The 19287-nt window shown below is 35.9% G+C and overlaps 1 protein-coding gene across 3 annotated transcripts in view; it reads right to left on the bottom strand.

The window, feature by feature from the left end:
• The window catches only part of LOC139962519 (SAM and SH3 domain-containing protein 1-like), a 106236-nt gene extending 87491 nt beyond the window's left edge, over nt 1-18745 (bottom strand). The window contains exons 1-3 of one of the 3 annotated variants that reach the window (XM_071962545.1): nt 18406-18745; nt 15106-15512; nt 11974-12139 (exon numbers count right to left, since the gene is read on the bottom strand). In XM_071962545.1, the coding sequence (XP_071818646.1) occupies nt 11974-12139; nt 15106-15482 (543 nt within the window). In that variant the 5' untranslated portion in view covers nt 15483-15512; nt 18406-18745. Of the gene's footprint in view, nt 1-11973; nt 12140-13120; nt 13280-15105; nt 15513-18405 lie in introns of those variants that run through there. The other 2 variants (XM_071962546.1, XM_071962550.1) reach the window with 2 other exon arrangements.
• Between the last annotated feature and the right edge of the window lie 542 nt (nt 18746-19287).

The raw sequence follows: 19287 nt of genomic DNA, 5'->3' as shown, positions 1-19287 counted from the left end.
TTTTGATGAGATTTATGATTGGCTGACGACACTAGGAAATTACACTAAAGGAAGGAAGAAGCAGGGAAGCAAAAAAAGTATGAATGTCTTATGATCTACCCAAACTCTTGATGAAGTCAAAACGGTCAAATCTGTATCGATGACGTTACCACATACCGAATCTGTGAAAGAGACTTTAAGCATGTATATATATATATATATATATATATATATATATATATGTATGCATCTCCCTCCTACCTGCTAGGGCTCAGGGCAAAAGTAATATTTTAGAGAACATATCCCTCTGCCTTCCCTTCACTTAAAAATTGCCCAAGCCACCGATTAAGAAAAACTGTTTCAAAGTTTTTGCCTTCAGCTTTAATCAATCCCGCTCTAAATTTTTGTAAAAAGTATTACTCATACAGATCGAGTCCCTCTGTAAGAGAGAGATATAATATATATATTCGACCGTTGCAAGAAACAGAGTCAGGCAGTCGTTGTTCCATCAGTCACTGGCTTTGTAACTGAGCCTTCTGGAAATTAAATCGAAGAAGCCTTGCTCGTGGCATTCTGAGATCGACTCATTTTCTTCCATTTCTAGGATCGTTATGTAAAAGTTTGTCTTGCCAGTCAAACAGAATGACTTGTTTTATTAATCTTCCCATTTGCCAAAATTTTGCTTATCTCTTTCCCAGGTTTTTTTTTTTTTTGAGGCACCTCTTTTCGCAACAAGGGGGTAAATCTAACCGCAGACAGTTTTCACTTGATATACCAAACCTTTATGAGAGGTAGACAGACATCCCCCCCCGCCCCCCACGACAATAAAAAATAAAACTTGAATAAAACAAGACTATTTTGGGCAATTCAGAGAATCGTGCATGGTTTTGGAATGAATAGATTTGAAGGAATCATTCCTTTTTCCTAGCCATGCCAAGACTTCCTCTTCAAATAAAAGAACGGCATAAACTCTAAAACAAATCCATTAAATATTCATCCTTGGGGCAGGATTCAGCAATGAAAGGATGACAAATTGAAACAATAAAAAAGTGTGGAAAATGAGAGACAATGTTTTGATTTATAAAAGGCAATCAAGAAGGGTTACAAGGAAAGACAATGTTTTGATTTATAATACAAGCACTTTCAGTTGAGATGAAGAAGATCATGTATTATCCCAAAAGATCCAAATCGCAAGGCATCAAAGTGACGGTAAAATGCGTGTGTAACGATGAAATCAGACGATCAGAAGTAGTGATATATATGCAACATAATTGCACATTGCAAGTTTGGTCTTTCTAATGTTCAGTACTTCTATGGCTACACACTGCATTTGGGACCTCCCCTCCTATGCTCCTGCCCCACCCCTGCCCAATCCCTGCCCCACCCCTCTTCAAATCTAACCATATAACCCACAGTATCCTACATATTGTAGTTCTTTGACAACTATCTCATGCATTCATGATAATCTACGGTTAGTTTCAGATCAATTTTGTGGAATTGATCTGGTAAAATGAAGGAAATCTAGTGAGCACTAAGTATGAATTATTAACATAAAGTCATTTCTCTATCCACCCTACTGTTAGCGTCTTATGATTGTGTGAAGACGGGTAAGGGTGGCAAGAAGGTAATGTAACATGTACTATTTACAGTATTGGATACCCAAACAAAACTCGGATTAAAATTTATCCCACTAGAGTCTTCATTTTGGAACCTAGGTCTGTTTATCAAGTCAATAAAATTTGTATTTTACATTGTTAGAAAAATCAAAACAGATCTTTAGATAAAGCCAATGCATGTTTATTTCATCTTTTCCATGTAATCATTTTATCTTCTTTGGTTTGATCGAAAATTAGATATAGAAGCAAGTTCAACCATGATCATTTACGATGTAAAATCATAATCTTGACATTTTGCACTACAAAAAAAAAAAATGTTTTCAAACCACAGTTTTGGATGATTCACCATAACTAATGTATAATTAACTAGAGGCTGCATGACAAATCACTGCACATTCTTCAAGGTTCTATTCACTTAAATGTAAACACCAGTCATGTTTGTTAGTATCCTCCTAATATATGCTTCTAGTAGATTATAGGCACTGATGATATTTACAATTGCAAAAAACCTTGTACACAGCCTACAGTAGCACTAGCTCTAGTAATTGCTGTAGCCATTAAGAATAACCCTGTCACAGACTTTCAGAGCATAGAGTTTATGCTTATACTCATCAAAAGATATCTAAAGAGAATTAAACACCACATCACTGCCTCCCCCCCTCCTTCTACCCTTCTCCTCTCTCTTCCATTCCCTCTCCATCTCTACTCCTCTTCTTTTTCTCCCTCCTCTCCTTCTCTTCAACTCTCCATCTCTTCAAATGATGTAATCACTGGATAACCCTCATTCTAACAAGCACATGCATGTGATTATAACCAATTCTTTTTACTACTTTCATATATCTTTTGAATGTGAATTATCATTTCCCCCTCTCATCTCCTCCCCTCTCTTCCTCTCCTCTCCTCATCCTTTCCTCTCACTTCCCTTTGCCTCTACTCCCTTCCTCTACTCCCTCTCATTCCCATATCCTTTACCTTTATCTTTTCTCACCTCCTCTTCTCATTCCCTATTCTTCTTTTCCCCCCCCCCTCTTCCCCTCTCCTCCCCTTTTCAAATCCTCCCCCTCCCCCCTTTTCCTTCTCTTCTGCTCCCCTAAATCGATGGCATGACTGGATACCACTCATCAGAAGTTTCTAACAAAGCATTCCACTTGGTTGTAACAACCAACTTTGGCTGTTCCTAAATCATTTTATTTTATTTATTACATTTAAATACTTCATTTCATTGTTCGCACCTTAAATTTTGGGGGGCAAAAAAGCAACAGATATTTTAGTAGCTTAATATTTTCATGTGCCTTTTATCTCTCCTCTCATGATGGGGGTATCACCCAACAGTAACTTAGTGTTTAATACAATGCATCACATCTACTGACATAAAGACAGGCTGCTCCTTCCTAAAAACAGATATTAAAACAAACTCTACACCACAGGCAACACCACCTTTGCATATTAACACTTGTATGTATACAGATAATTCTAGCTTAATTCGCACATGGAACCGCAATGATTTTATGGTCAACAATTGATTTATTTAGGCTAATTAAGAGCTAATTCCACCATCTAGGGCAAGTCGAGACTAGCACTTCATATTGGATTGAAATCAAATTGAAAATCCTTCAAGAACTCCAAACTGCGGTTTGAAATAATTAGGTTAGGCATTCTGTTCAATTATTTACTAGTTTACGGAAAGAGCCGACCAAGACCATTGTTCTTGGTGCTCATTGTAAAAACAAATTTGCCTGTTGTAAACACCACGGAAACCTTTCCTATAGGAACCATAAAATTAACGCTCAGCTGCACTTTAAACAAAAGAACCAAAGTGGACGTTGTAAAAGAAGCTGTATTGGCCGATTTACTCTATACATGTTTTATATGCCTGTTTTATTGGATGTGATTTAAATAAATTTACTAATTAACAGAATTTCTTAACAGCAGGAAGTTGAAATACACTTCTTTCTATAAAGCAAACAAACTATGATTTTGAAGGAGATTAGAAACTAAGAAAGCTGAAAATTATTATCTGACAAGTTCTCCCAAACATCCAAATTGCAAAGATCCTAGCTTTTGATGTTTCTTTTCCTGTTTTCTATTACATTTTTTCGACTTTATTCCATTTTTTCCCTTTTTAAAGCAGATACTGAGTTACATTAATAAAAAAAAAAATTTGATGCTACAGTACTCAATGCTGAATAAAAAAATTGTATTCATTTCAAATGATGGAGTCAAAGTCAAAATTTGTCGAGAATCAAAATCAAGCTCATTTACATAAATTAAAATATTATTTTATTATTCTGTCATTGACCTCTATTGACCAGATATGACCTTTGACCTCAGTGGCAATGGTAAGGTAATACAGTAGGGAGTCATCTGAATGGCAATCAGAAAGGAAGATTAGCAAAGACCACAAATTCAGCATTCGAAAACACTTCTAGACATTTTGGGTTTTAGAATGAGATCGTTGCTCAAGCGACTGGTTGCTAGGGATTTGTGTGTAGTTACTCTAGACATGGTAGATCAAGAGTGCTAAGGTTGTGAGGAGACAGGTATAGTGAGGAAGTGGAGTAAATATTACAATATAACTAAGTACCGACTTCAACTAGTACTCCTTTACCAATTCAATAGCAGCCAGCTGTGTTTGATAATTTACAGTACAATTTTACTCTCATTCCATTTTTTCCCCTCACATTTATAACATAAAGTACCTACTGTATGTGTACATACCCAATTTGGGAATGCACGCTGAAAACATTTACTCTGCCTCCTACAATTCTAGTAGTACGTAATTCATCAAAACCTTCCCAAGATAAACAGGAAGGCACTAAACATATCACTGTTGAATTCCCCCCCCCCCCCCTCTTCCTTTTATTTTCCATGTCAATGAATTCGCAGAACGTTAAAGGTGCAATTGCTACTTAATGTATTAATCCCATTTCTAATGAAGGTTTTCAAACACACCTTTATTCGCTGCCTTTGCCGTCTATGTCAAAACTAAAAAGGATTGGGAAGAAGAAAAAAAGGCGAAAACAAAAATTTGCTAAAATTTATCCAAATGCAAGCCCCTCAGGGCAAGTAACGTTTTTTTCCTTCCTCGGGAATGACAAGATAATGCGAAAAAAGTGCAGCTGCCGTTTCCAAGGGAGACTAGCCGAGTTGATCGCGAATGAAAAAGTACTCTCCTAAAAAGGGCGGAAATTGAGAAAGAATGACACACAGATGGAAAAAAGAGGGAAAAATACGAGATGGAGAGAGAAGAGAGGAAGACTGTAAGGCTCACTAAAGATACAAATATAAGATAAGACAAGCTGTTCAGGAGATGCGACGCCTACGGACGATTAAAACCCTAACGATTGCGGAACATTCGAAGGTCTCTGTATATCAGATTAAGGGGTAGCCTCTTCCTGATAACCACGATTCCGTTCGTTTATACTTGGATGGGCCGGTTAAAAATCGAGAAGCAGGGAGACATCGCCAGAGAAAGAATATCACCGAGGACAGCTGAGAGTAAAACTTCCAGAACAGTCTCGAGAAAAATAAAAGATTGATTCCGTCCGATCTGTCGCTGACAGAGATGTCCCCAGACGGGCTTGGGTCTTCAAATATGTTTAAGAAAAATGTCATCTACGAAGGAACTTGAGATGCTCTTCACAACAGATCGTAACTTCTCGCTCCTTCGACATCGGATGTTTGGAGAGAAACGTTTCATCATCGTTTCTGACATAGATGAGATGAAACCGTACTGGATATTAAATTGACCAGCCTAATTGCTGCTGGAATAAGTTGAAACTGACCCCAAGGTATATGACGTTTATAACGATTTATACGTGTCATTACAGGGTATAAATTTATCCCGTATCGCAATCGCAAAAGGGTCAAATTCATGTATAAGTCCAATCAGGTGTCACAGTTATTTTATTTTCACAGGAACCAAAGTATCTTAAAAAAAAGGCAAAATTCGGTGCCTTCATAACTGCTGCACAAAATGTGAACACTAAATTATTTCCTGATCGTTACTACAGTAGAATGCTTCATGTAATAAACTGAAATAAAAAGTTATAATTGTTCCTTCCTATTCTTCCCCTGCACCCCCCCCCATCCCCCATCCCTCCCACACCCACTGTTTGTTTTCAAGGTCCATGGAGTTGAATCAACTTACTTATAACTGAAATTACAATCGTGAACAGAGTTGTCTCCGAATTTATTACCTAATGCCATGAAGAAGAAGAAAGTCTCACCTGGTTACATGTTTGAACTACTCCAGGATTATTGACCAAGTAAACATGTGTGCAACAGTTGATATATTTGACTGCATTTAAAGTGTTTTCTTCACGATACATGATTTTAGCTATCAATCAAACTATACAAGGAGTCGTCATATAAGGGATATTTCGCATCCAAACAACGAGCACTAAGCGGTGAATCATTAATCGTTATTAATTAATTATTAATATTCCACATCGGGTAATCTGTCACTTACAACTGTGTCAAGAAAGGATCAATTCTTATGAAATTTAGTATTCACCTCCTCATGGAAGACTTTTCTTGTCACAATTTTAACATCTAACGTCTGGAAGATAATTTCTTAGCTGTTCCTAATCTTAGCGCTTAATACATGGATACAGACTTATTAGCCTAAGAACAATGCTTAATAACTACGGTGCTAAGAATTTGACTATGTAGTTTCCATTTTTATTAACATGCCTTATGTAAATCTTCTCACTCCATTCCTCGTTAATGATGTCGTCGGAAGAAATATTTGGCATATTTAAATTCCTCACCAAAGAAGTACAGAGATCGAATCACATCCACAACAAAGTTTTCAGCTTAAAAAACGATGACAGATAACATCTTAAATCGGATGTTTGAGAGAGATTTGCTGATGCGAAATGAGCCCAGAGGTAACAAAAGCAGATGTGAACCCCCTCCCTAGAGATCATTCAATAGTAGTACACCCTCTGGTAACTTGTCAACGTCAGCAAGGGGTTGGTGAATTGCATTGTTTATGGTAAAGGCTATTAGCACTGCTAGGAATATACATAAAAACAAACATCCCTGTATGACTGTACAGGTAGAGATGACAGATCAATACGAACAGAAGGCCGCCGCATGTACCTTTAATGGAATGAACGTTGACACAGCTGACGAACTTGATTATTGTTGAGTTTTGTGTAATATTTAGTAAAAGTTTCTGTGATACTTGTATGCATATTGTATGTTAATACTATATAGAGTCATCTTTGGTACAGACAATCTTACTGTAAAATGTTAAATACTGATCAATTTTTGGAAAAGATGGGGAAAGGAGAGGGAGGGGGGGAGGGGTAGGATGGGTAGGATGGGGATGTCTGGGTTAGGGTTAACTTCGACCTGTAGGTATATTATTGTGACAAGGTACTGTACAGTATATGGAAGGAGGTGCATACCTTTAATGGAATGGGTTGACACAGCTGACTCTTATTAACAAAATTTATGTATCAGTTAATGTTTTGCTTAGCTGTGATGTCAATGTTGGTTAATAGTACATCATCTGCTGTGTACAGTGTCTATACTGTATAATTACAATGTCGTTTCATGTCCCGTATTGCAGGGGAGGAGGATGTGAGAGGCTGCTGGGGTTTAGGTTCACAATGACATCCCTAGTGAATATGAGCTATTAGTGATTGTACCTGTGTGTTGTCCCATAGGGCTGGAGAAGTGGAAGCGGGCAATTATACCTTTAAAGGAATGGAGGTTGTCCCAGTTGACCTTTATTTCTAAAGCTTCTGGGATAGCAGTGTTTTGGTTAATAATATAATAATAATAAATAATGTGGATTTATATAGCGCCACTCCAGGAAGTGAGTAACTGTAAGTGAGTGACTGAGGTGGGAGGGAGGTGGGTGTGTTTACCCCTCCCCCATTCCCAGCCCCTCCCCCATTTCCAACCCCCCGCCTCTAATCTCCTTTTGCATCAAATTGCTTATACACACCAGGCTCCCCAACCCCCCCACCTTCTTTGTATAGTGACGCTGTTGCCAGATACAGACAAAGTATTAAAGCTGAATATTGTATCTTGGTCTATTTTCATATTGCACTCTTCTGATGTAACCACTAAGTACTCTGTACTTAGGATGACACACATGTACCACTCTGACAGTTTATTGAACCTTACAAGTAGTAACCTAGCAGACAATCAAATTCATCTCAAGATCAATAAAGTTGACAAAACCACCCCTCAGTTTGCAAACAACCAGGCAACATGGTGGTGGTACAGAACAGAACTATCCATCCAGGAATAATAATAGCGACTTTTGTTGCTCCCCGGGATAGCTACAAAATAGTCAGCACAGAGTCTGTATGTCACAACACTGAAGTACTCAACAAGACCTAAATAACAATTAACTTATCAAAATCAATATTTATAGCACAGCAGGAGAAGAATGCAGAAGAAGCCAGAGGTCGATGACCAGCTGCTAAGAAATAGTAACAAAACGGGAAGAACAGGTCAATAAATTGGAGAGTGGCGGGTATTAAACATGCCACAATGTTTACATAACATCACACAGCATGGCTGGGCTGAAACCGTTGTTCATATGAGTGTGAGTGTAAGGGGTTGAATATTGACAGCGATGGTTCGATCTCTCCAACGCCTATTGTCAAAGTCATTGTCATCCCTTTATTAAGTATGAATGCTAATAAAACAAGTTTTGATGTATTTTATTCTTTATTTGATAGAATTAACACAATTATAAGACAAAAGAAACACATCTCTAGTCTAATATCCTTTCATCACTTATTGTCAATTTTCACTGATTTCCATTTTAAAAACAATATTTAAATTTTAAAACTATTTTTCAGGACATTTCAATGAAGCTCAGCTGCAGTAGATTAAATACATATGTATACAATCATATTTAAAAAGATATATCCCAGAAAAACTACCACATTTTCGTTCTTAAAAAGGTGATACAGTCTACTACCAAAAGAAGGTCTTTAAACTTAAAGATTATCAGTATTAGCCCCAAATTTTAGCATACTGTATGCGCACAACAAATAGTCAATCAAATTCACCTTCTGGAACGTTTTGACTGAGCTCCTAATTATGCGAGACATTTTAAAGAAAGTTTAATTAGACAATTAGATATCGCAGTGAGGGTAAAATGCTTCAGGGTGGCAGTATAAAATGCCTTTGACTTTGAACATGTGTTTAAATATCATTATCTGACTTTATAGTATAATTAGGGATAATAATGATGACCTTTGACCTTTAACAGAATAGAGATGTACATGTATATTGTTTTATATATCAAACCAAAATAACTGTGACAATCTTGTTCTGAGATATATTTTTTGAAGGCTTTTTACACAAAAATATCATTAAGAAGAAATGTTTTCATTAATACAAGTTCATGTATCAGTGCTGACAGTGGTAATATTCTTGATTAAAATTCTTCTGTGTTTTCTGTTAATATTTTTTATGGTGAAATTAATAACGAATCATATCCGAATCAGAAAAAATTGGACATATTGACAAAAACAAAATACAATTGCAAACATATGTACCAAAAACAAAGTTCACAAGAAAGAGAAAAACATTGAAAGTGTGACAGTGGTTCATTGATGTCATTTTAGGTTTCCCAAAAGGGAGAAATTATGGAGTCACTCTTACTGACCTTGCAAAATTGTGAGAGTGACTGCGGATTGCAAAGTCAGCAATGACTATAACACAGATCGCTAAGTCGGTAAAATTACAATTACGGTTAGATTTGTCCAACACGGCAACACACAGAAACATTATACTCAAAGCCAAAGCCAAAGTGAATTAATCAGGTCACACATCAGGAGTCTATGCATACTACGTTCTTCTATGCTATCCTAATTACCATTCGGGAAACATTTCATACTGATTTAACTGTTTGCCAGGATAGTTTGTTTACTAACTCACATCCGAAGTGTTTACAGATGACGATTGGAATTTGTGCATCTGTTAACAATCTTCACTTCTACCCGGCACAAAAGCAAGAAAGATCTACTGTTTGTGTGTATATGACACAGAACTGTACTAGAATAGTACATGTACCACAGTCATATGTTTTTAGTGTACTTTTTTAACTCATGGTTCATGGGAACTAACCAAGAGTGCATCTTTTGTTTTTGCTGGTTGTACCACAGTAACACAGTCACATGTTTTTAACTAGTGTATATTTTTAATTCATGGTTTATGGGAACTAAACAAGGGTGCAACTTTTGTTTTTGCTGGTTGTACCACAGTAACACAGTCACATGTTTTTAACTAGTGTATATTTATAATTCATGGTTTATGGGAACTAAACAAGAGTGCATCTTTTGTTTTTGCTGGTTGTACCACAGGAAGACAGTCACATGTTTTTAACTAGTGTATATTTATAATTCATGGTTTATGGGAACTAAACAAGAGTGCATCTTTTGTTTTTGCTGGTTGTACCACAGTAACACAGTCACATGTTTTTAACTAGTGTATATTTTTAATTCATGGTTTATGGGAACTAAACAAGGGTGCAACTTTTGTTTTTGCTGGTTGTACCACAGTAACACAGTCACATGTTTTTAACTAGTGTATATTTATAATTCATGGTTTATGGGAACTAAACAAGGGTGCAACTTTTGTTTTTGCTGGTTGTACCACAGTAACACAGTCACATGTTTTTAACTAGTGTATATTTTTAATTCATGGTTTATGACAACTAACCAAGGATGCATCTTTTTGTTTTTGCTGGTTGTACTTTTTGCATTAAAGTATGACTCATCTCCATAGATTAATGCTAAGAATTACTATGATTGCATCAAATAAAAAAAATTCCATCTTCCTCTCCCCTTACCCCTAGGTTTTAATTTCCTTTATTGAGGTGCATATATATATGTTAGCTATAATAATGGAATTCTAAAAATTAGCTATTAATGTTATATGCAAGCACTGTAAAACCTTCCTACTGTGCACAATTGAAAATAATCAACTGCACATATCACATACAGTAACTTGTATTTCTCTCTATACACAAGAGTATTATTTAACAAGCTTGGCAATGATTGTATGCTCTCTGCAGGCATACAAGATGTACACAACTCATATGTTGTTGTGTGCTGTAGAATTGTTTGCTTCTAAATAATAATAAACATTGTGTGCAACGTTCAATTGTTAACTGTGGGTAATCATTACATGGAAATACACTACACCCACATCTACTGAAGACAGTAGTTACTCCCTGCTCTATGATCTCACATAGCTTAGAACACTCATGTCACATTTATAATGGTTGGAAATGTTCACTAAACCACGATCATGTTTTGCAATGTTCCATAATTAATGTTACCTTGTTTCATAGTACTTTAACTGCTTGAACACTTCTCTGAGAGAAGCTGCCACAGTTAACAACGGAAAGGGCAACTTGCCCTTTAACAGTAAACATGTAAGATTATTCATTAACATTCCTCCATTTAAGCTCTCGTTAAGAAGTTTCTGCTAGAAAGAAACAACTTTGTAATTAATGTTACTTCCTGTACAATGGGAACTAACCAAAAATTTCTTCCAATTATTGCCAGAAATGAAGCTAGTTTATAACTACTTATATGTTCTGTCCACTCCTCACTGCAGACAGAATAGAATATAAATACACTAAGGTATTTATGAAAGTCGCTTGATATTTCTTTCCGAGGCAAAACTAGGTATCAGAGGTAAAAAGATTTTTTTTTCCCCACAATCCAGGCTGTTTCCTGACTTTTAACATTTTTTGTTTCCAGTGGACACTTATGTTCATGTAAATTAGTACTTCACTTGCTACAGAAGTGTAACATGCACTGATTTACATAGCCTGAAGTATCAGGTTTATTTAGGATACTTTACTTAAATTGCATACCGATGGAATAGTAAGCTTTTCAGCTGCTTTACAAGCAAAACATAGCAAAGTAGTTTAAAAGTATTGTGAAGAGGAAAAACAGACAAAAACCCAGAAAAACTACTTCAAATGAAATTTTACTGTTCATTATTAGAGAGCAGTAGTAAAACAGACTTTAATTGAAACCTTAATTGTGGCAATGTAACCAAATTCTCCATATATACAGTACCTTGATGGGGGATCCCAAACTAGATAGATATATGCTAAAATGGCCACAATTACCTTCACAAATTTACACTTTACACATTTCTGTGAATGGATGTGATATATACCAGATCAACAATCCCCTGCATGGTTAAATACAGCAGCTACTGTTAAATATTAAGAATGTCCAGACACTACCAGCTAGAAATTCAACGGTCTTCTCTGTATATAGCTCGCATCTCCGCATACCAAAGCGGTTACCACCATAGGGATGGGAGGCCCATTTCACACAACGATGAATGCACTATTGTACACAGTTCTGCCACTTACCTTCTTCAAAAGATCTGGTGTCCGATCACCTCCAGCTAAGAGAAGCCTCCCCTCTGAGCTTCTTCTGTGATGGTGCGACGATCCTAACCTTCTCACTGGAGATGCGTTGAGACTCTTTCCGGATCGGGTGATGTGATCCCACGCTGCATCCACCGAAATGCCTCTCCTAATGGTAATGGAAGAAAAACATATAGTCACTGCTTGTCAATTCTCTCAGTCACATATTGTTGCAGTTGGAAAGATATATATATTGGTAGAGAGTAGAGAACATACCACACTTGCAGAACAATACTATATAACCTACAGATGAAACTTAACTTTGTAACTATCAATACTAACATACTGTATATATAGTAAATGTTACATATTGTTCCTACTGTGCACAATTGAAAATAATCAACTGCACATATAACATACAGTAACTTGTGTTCCTCTCTATAAGCATGTTATACTCATACTATATAATATAGTAGTTACAGAACACATTTATTAATTACATTATAACATACGGCAGCACTCACAGAACAAAGTGATTGTAAATTTATGGAACATTAATACAATACAGAGCATACAGCATTATATGAACTGTATGCATTTATATACAGATGAGAATCAGTTGAGACTAGTAAACACTGGTACAGTAGTTGTTATTCAGAGTTTCACACATTTAGCGATCATCAGACAAAGTCTCGGAATTGTCTGATAATCGCTCAATGCGTAACATATACAGTGTTCCACTACTCTCAAAGAATTCCCATCATACTCCTTGAGCTGTCCACCGAACATAGAGCACTTTGCGCCAAGATAGACGCCAACAACATAACTATATACCTTAGTACTTACAGAACATACAGTGCTATAGTAAACTGTACAAAACATTAACAGAAACATGCAACAGGTACACTGCAGTATATATAGAGAACATACTACAGTGTCTGACAGAACGGCACTTACAGAAGACACAATAGAAAAGATTAATCACAACTTTGCTGCTATCTTTGAAACATCCCTTTAGCAACTGTGTACCATGCACATATCCACATGCAACTGTACAGCCTCCAAGCAAACTACAGTAGGTTACAATATGAAATCCATAACAAAGGTCCAATTTCACTGTCAAATGTACTGTACACAATATGGTTCCTACCTGATTGTATCACAGCCTGGTGATGCAACTGGAAAATGTCATTGAATTAAAGCTTTACCGTGGCCTCAAAGAGTGATAGATCAATCGGTTACTTTTCACTTTAAATTAAAACTTGCTGTCCAATGTTGCTAAAAGTGAACACTTAATGCACATAGTTTTTTTTTCCAAATTTGTTGCAGTTCCTCACCTCAATCCAAATTGATACTTTCTGACTTTCTGATGCCGACAACCCAATGTACAGATCTAATATGCTACATACACAAAAGTGACAAAACCATACAACACGGATATTATTCTCTCAATGCACACACTCATTGAGATTAATTAGTACTCAAAGGCAAATTTACCATAGTATGTCTATATAGCCTTGGAAGTTCAAACACCCTTTCTATTGTTTATATCATGCCATTCTCAGTAGGAAATGGCCCTGACCAATAACTCAAGGCCTAAAATGTATATTTGTGGTTTTTAAGTCAAACACTCAGACAAACTTAGAAACACGATGTAAATATATTGTTTCATTTCCTGCTCGATATCAGGTCACATCTAAAAGTTAGTTTCCAATAATAAGGAAAACAGCTTCATAGATCATAAAAAAAATCACAATGATCCTCAAACAACTTTCTGGTTTACCTATTGATTCAGAATTAATGGCAAGTAAATATTCCAGTTAACTTCCTCCAATTACCAATTTGTTTAGCCTTTGTGGTTCTTGATGACTTATTAAATATCAATACAAGTTAACAGTTCTAAACAACAGACAAAATTAGTTGAATTACTGTTGGTGAATAAAGGGGAATACCCATCCAAGTGGTAACTTCTTGCAGAGTGTAAGGAAGTTTTGATACCAGCACCGCAGAGCGGTTTGCGGTCTTCGTTTGAAGTTCTTTATTTCCACATTCAACATTACAAATATAACATATCAACATATCACAAGTACTCCAAATAGGCGTGCAGGGGAGACTTGACAGAAGCATAGGTTTTCAAGGTGAGCAAGAGATAAAATACAAGGAAATTACAATTTAACAGACAAAAGGTAAATAGTAAAAGATAAGAAGAGAGAGAGGAGGGAAAATAGAGACAGAGGAGAAAGTAAAGAAGAGGAGAGTTCAAAACCATAGACTTACTAAAGAAATATATAAGAAAAAAATGGTGGGTAACAACTAACAAGTACTGTACAAGTATGAATGAATATTCATGATATATGCAAATTGTTCTTCATCCAATAATAGAAAAATGACTGTGATTTGCAGTCCTACTGTCAACATTTTGAAGCCTACGAGATAATTATCAGGATAAGGAAAGGTCGACTCCCAAATGACTAACAAAACAAAACTGAGATTGCATCAAACAATTGTTCTATCCAAAAATATATTTTTTATTTAGTACACAATTAAACTTTGTACGTCTCCCAAGCAATCACTTCATTTTTTATTGCAAAAAGGAGTTTCTTTTCTTCTTTTGCTATTAATTGCCAAACTTGTCATAAAATATCAGTAACTGCTTTCATAAAGCAATAAATTATTCTGGGGCAGTTTCTACCGTGGTGAAGAAAACAATAAATAAAACAAAAGTTATGATTCTGTAACTCCCTTTGCAGCTTTTACTTGGTAGTTAAAAATATATATATAACTTTTGTTTTATTTTGTTGTCATGGAAATATTAAATGACAAACAAACACAACCAGCTCCAATTAATTGTAATTTTAATAATCCACTTTGGTAAAAAAAAAAATTAATTGCTGTTTGAACTCTAATAAACCATGACAACCCTAATAATAGAAATTAAGATCTTACACTAAATGATAGGGAGAGAAAATTAATAAAGTAGTCTGTCCTTGAATATAATATTATACAGTTGTGAAACTTTAATAATTAATTTCAAAAGAAATTATTAATAGTTGGAAGAAATTTTTCCCACAATAACAATTGGAATGAATTTAGTCAATTTGACATTTCCAGCCCCAACAGGATTTCTGACCTTACCTATAACCCCTGGTGTAACCATGAAGCCCATTCTCGTCACAGTGATTGTGGTCCGGTCTTGGTGAGAACCCGTTGGTAGAGGGCAGCATGAAGTCATCATCTTCATCTAAGATGCACACCTCCGCACCTGTCTGCGAAGGCTGGAGCGTGAAGTATACTGCCGTGCCCCCTTCCAACTTCAACCTTCCTACTGCGGTCAGAAGTTCCCCTCTGTCGCAGGGATCGAGTACTCCGATAGCCGTCAGATCTTCGGGTCCGATCTGCTTGCATGTCTCTAGGTCGTCGTATCCATTATCCAGGAATGCAGTAGCGTATTTAACCAGGTCCAGGGACCTCAACCACTCGGTGACAATATTACTGTAATCTGCAGTTTCCATGCCTTCCCATTGTCTCTTGGATTTTACACTCTTGATTCAAAAGACAGAAAACAAAGAAAAAAGTCATTTTCAGTGTAAATTTCATCCATACTTGGTCATACTGTATCAATTGGTAGAGCTGCAAATTTTGAACAATCCTTTTTCTAACTTCTTAAATTGTCCCTTCTAGCTCAAGTTTTAAACCTTTTTAATTCCAGATTATCCTCTTCAATGTCTAGAATTATTTGGATTTTACATTTCCTCATTTTTTCTTTTCTTTTTTTCGACATTCTCTTGAACCTAAAACCAAGCATCAAACAGTGATACATACTCTTCTTCTTTAACTTTTTTAATAAGTAATTTATTTTGATTGAGCAAAAATTGGAATTTGCATGATTAATTCAACTCTCAAAGTGACTATTTGCATCAATTATGATAATATTTAGATTAGGGATGCACCGGATATCCGGTCCGGCCGGACTATCCGGCCGGATAGTGAGAAATTATCCGGTTCCGGTTCCGGCCGGATATTTTTCAAAATCCGGCCGGATCTTTTTCAAAATCTGGCCTGAATCATCCCTTAAAAAGGTGTTGGTATTAACTTAAATCAATGTAAACTATTTCCAAAAATTAATAAAAACTTTCAAAGTAAGGAAAAATTAGGTTTAACATGTTTAATTTAATTTTCTCAATGGTCTGACCCACTGTTTCTAAAGATCAACCAAAATAATACAACTACTGTAATTATATGAAGCTATATACAACAAATACAGTTTGCAGTGAAATCATTTCTTGCAGCCTTCATCAGTTTAATATTGTAGTTATTTTATTAAAGAATGTACAGTAGATTACACCACTTCAAGTCATATTTAAACTCATAAATGGGGTCTTAATTTCACCTTCTTTATAATATGCATATACCTCACCTAAGATTTGCTCCTTGTTTCATACTTCTACTTCTTATTAATGATTTTCTTTTGTGTAATGAAAAAATCCGGTTCCGGCCGGATTTTATCTGGCCGGATTTCACGTACTATCCGGCAAAATCCGGTTCCGGCCGGATCAAAAAATTTGGATCCGGTGCATCCCTAATTTAGATAACATTCAAAATTTCAAGTATACTATAAGTCAAATAACAATTTCATTATGTTACTGTAATTATTAGACAGGCTCAAAAAGGGTCTTTCCATACACAGAAACACAAACTGAAACTTAATGATTTTTTAATATGATTAACTCATACTGTACAGAGTGTCGGGGCAACAACTCTCTTAGGATAGAACAACTTATACATTATCTAATTCATTAATTAACTAATAAAGCGAGTTTTTGGGGGGTGGTGCATAAATTTCCACCATTTCCATGAGCAGAAAATTCAGTGTATTATGCTGCATTCTAAATTACAAAAGGGAATAATAAAGCCTGGTGATATCTTCTTTGACTTCCTAGAACATATGTCCTAAGCAATAGAAAATAACACAATTTATGAATAAATCTCTGCAGTTTATTTAATTCGTGGCCAAATTCAAAGTAGCCTCTGACTGATTAAGTTTGGGGGCTGATCCTTTACAAGTGGAAGGGCCACGGGGAAATTGAAGGATTAATTACATAACAATGTAAGGTTCCTTCTGGAGAGAAAACCACAGTTCTATGTTCCAGTATTTAACAAGAAGTGTAATTCAATCATCAAAACTCCTGAAATATTAACACTGAATTATTCCGTCATTTATAAGTTACAACCACATAATTTCTATCATTTCTACAAATTGATTATGCAAAGGGATGGGACTGCCAGACATTTTTTTTAAATAAAAAATACAAGTCCGATAAAAATGCAACTTTGTTTGCTAAATCCCACACAATCGGGCAGCCACTCTGATGTTATCTTAGTGAAATCTTTCATTTGTAAAGTTATGCCACAAGGGTTGTTTACATCAATCACTAAAGCAAACATGACAAATAATTTATGTTAGCAAATATATTTTAAATAAAACGTTCAGGAAAGGTAATTTAAGAAGAAGAAAATTATGTTATGCAATGAAAAAGAAGTGTGTATTTATTTGGTAGACAAAATTAGTCCAGCCACCAATGCAGTTGTAAGCTTGTGAAAGACGTGGATCTGAGGTACAATTTGACAAAGCATAAAACATTGACTATAAAGTGTATCAACAAGAATTGCTAAGTTTTAGATAAAAATTGCCATAAAAGTATGAACTCCATACAATGAGATGAGAGGCCAATCACAATCTTTAACAGAAAGTCTGGAAAGTTTCTTAACTTTGTGGCCATTGTCACATATTTAGCCATTTTGAAGTTAAATATCACTGAAAGTGTGAAGTGATGTCTTACAGTATTAATTGTTAACCTGTCTTGTGGTAGACGACCTAAGAGCAAAATACTGGAGTAATTGCAAACCTAGGCTTACTGTAGGTTTAAGTATAAAAGAAACTTTGGCCACGTATAATATTATATAACTTATCGGTTGCCCAATACAAAATGTTCCAAGCAATATAGTAGTACTGTACTGCACAGTAGATTACAGTCAAGTTACAAATGTCGGCCCTACGCGTTGCCCGGTAGGTTGAAAAGTCTACCACTGTCTCGAAAACTGGAAAGTTTTCAGCCAAGGCCGTGTTTATCTTACCTACGAATAGAACGTCGTTGCTGGCCTACCATTACGTTGACACTACAGTAACAACATAGCGACTTAAAAAGCAAGAGTCAAGAATAGCACCAGACTTGAATCTTTATATTTGCAGTCTTAATCTTACGAGACTGAACGCAAAAATAGATAAAGTTGCTATTCCTAGAAAGCACGATGCGATTCGTACAACTCCAATCTAGGCCTAAGTCTAACTTAGTCTTTGCTAACGTTTTATAACATCAAACTTCCAATACAGTAACTACCAAGCGATGTATTGAGCTGTTGAGACCAGCAACATACCTCAAGATTTTACGTGTGTACCTTATCCACGACTGATGGATAAACTAACTTCTTGGACCGTTGGCTTTACTAAACACCTCACTTCTGAGTCACCCAAACCGAGTAAAAACAAGTCATAGCTGCCAAGTGTGTTTCCCTTAATTTTCCACAAATACGTCGAAAGATGGTTGACTATAAACTACATGAATTAGTGGACACTACGAACAACAGTTTAAATCCCTTGAGAAAATACTACATGAAGCCATTCATCGATTGTCCGGTATCACTTCTCAACGTACTCTGTTGTCATCATTAAAAACTCAAAATGATGAATGAGATGCTGCGGGGAGCTCTTAGGCTTCGGCTTTGAACGTGAATCAGTTTGCTTAGCAACACTAGTTACTTGCACCGTACTAACGTACGGAAGTTGAAAATGCGGCGACGCACGCAGAGTGTGTGCATAATCACTACGAATGAACTTTCTCTGCAACAGTGAACGGGGTGTTGTAGTAAGTTACTGACACATAACAACCAGTCACTTGGAGTAGACTAAAATTGTAAATATATTAGGATTAATTTCTAACGAGGAAGGGGCCTTCCCTCTCCTTTTGGAAGGAAATTAAAAAGGTTTATGCCGGTACCTTTTTGCAAAATGGTTACACTGATCCCAGAGGAGTCTACTATTCTGGTGAAATCTGCATTCATTTCCTGAATGATCGATATATGGTAAATAATTGCAGTTGATACGTTTTATAGGTCTATTGCCAAATAAGTGCCTCATTTAAGCAACCATATGTTATATATTGATGCACATTGACAAAACTATATTCGTTTTTCTTCAAATATGCATCCAATTTTCTACCAAAAAAAAGTTGGGACAATGCATGAGTCACAATATGAAAA

This window comes from Apostichopus japonicus, chromosome 21 (genome assembly GCF_037975245.1).
Source record: "Apostichopus japonicus isolate 1M-3 chromosome 21, ASM3797524v1, whole genome shotgun sequence".
Taxonomy (NCBI): domain Eukaryota; kingdom Metazoa; phylum Echinodermata; class Holothuroidea; order Aspidochirotida; family Stichopodidae; genus Apostichopus; species Apostichopus japonicus.
Note: the sequence above shows the minus strand (reverse complement) of the source record. Positions and strands in the feature narration are given on the sequence as shown.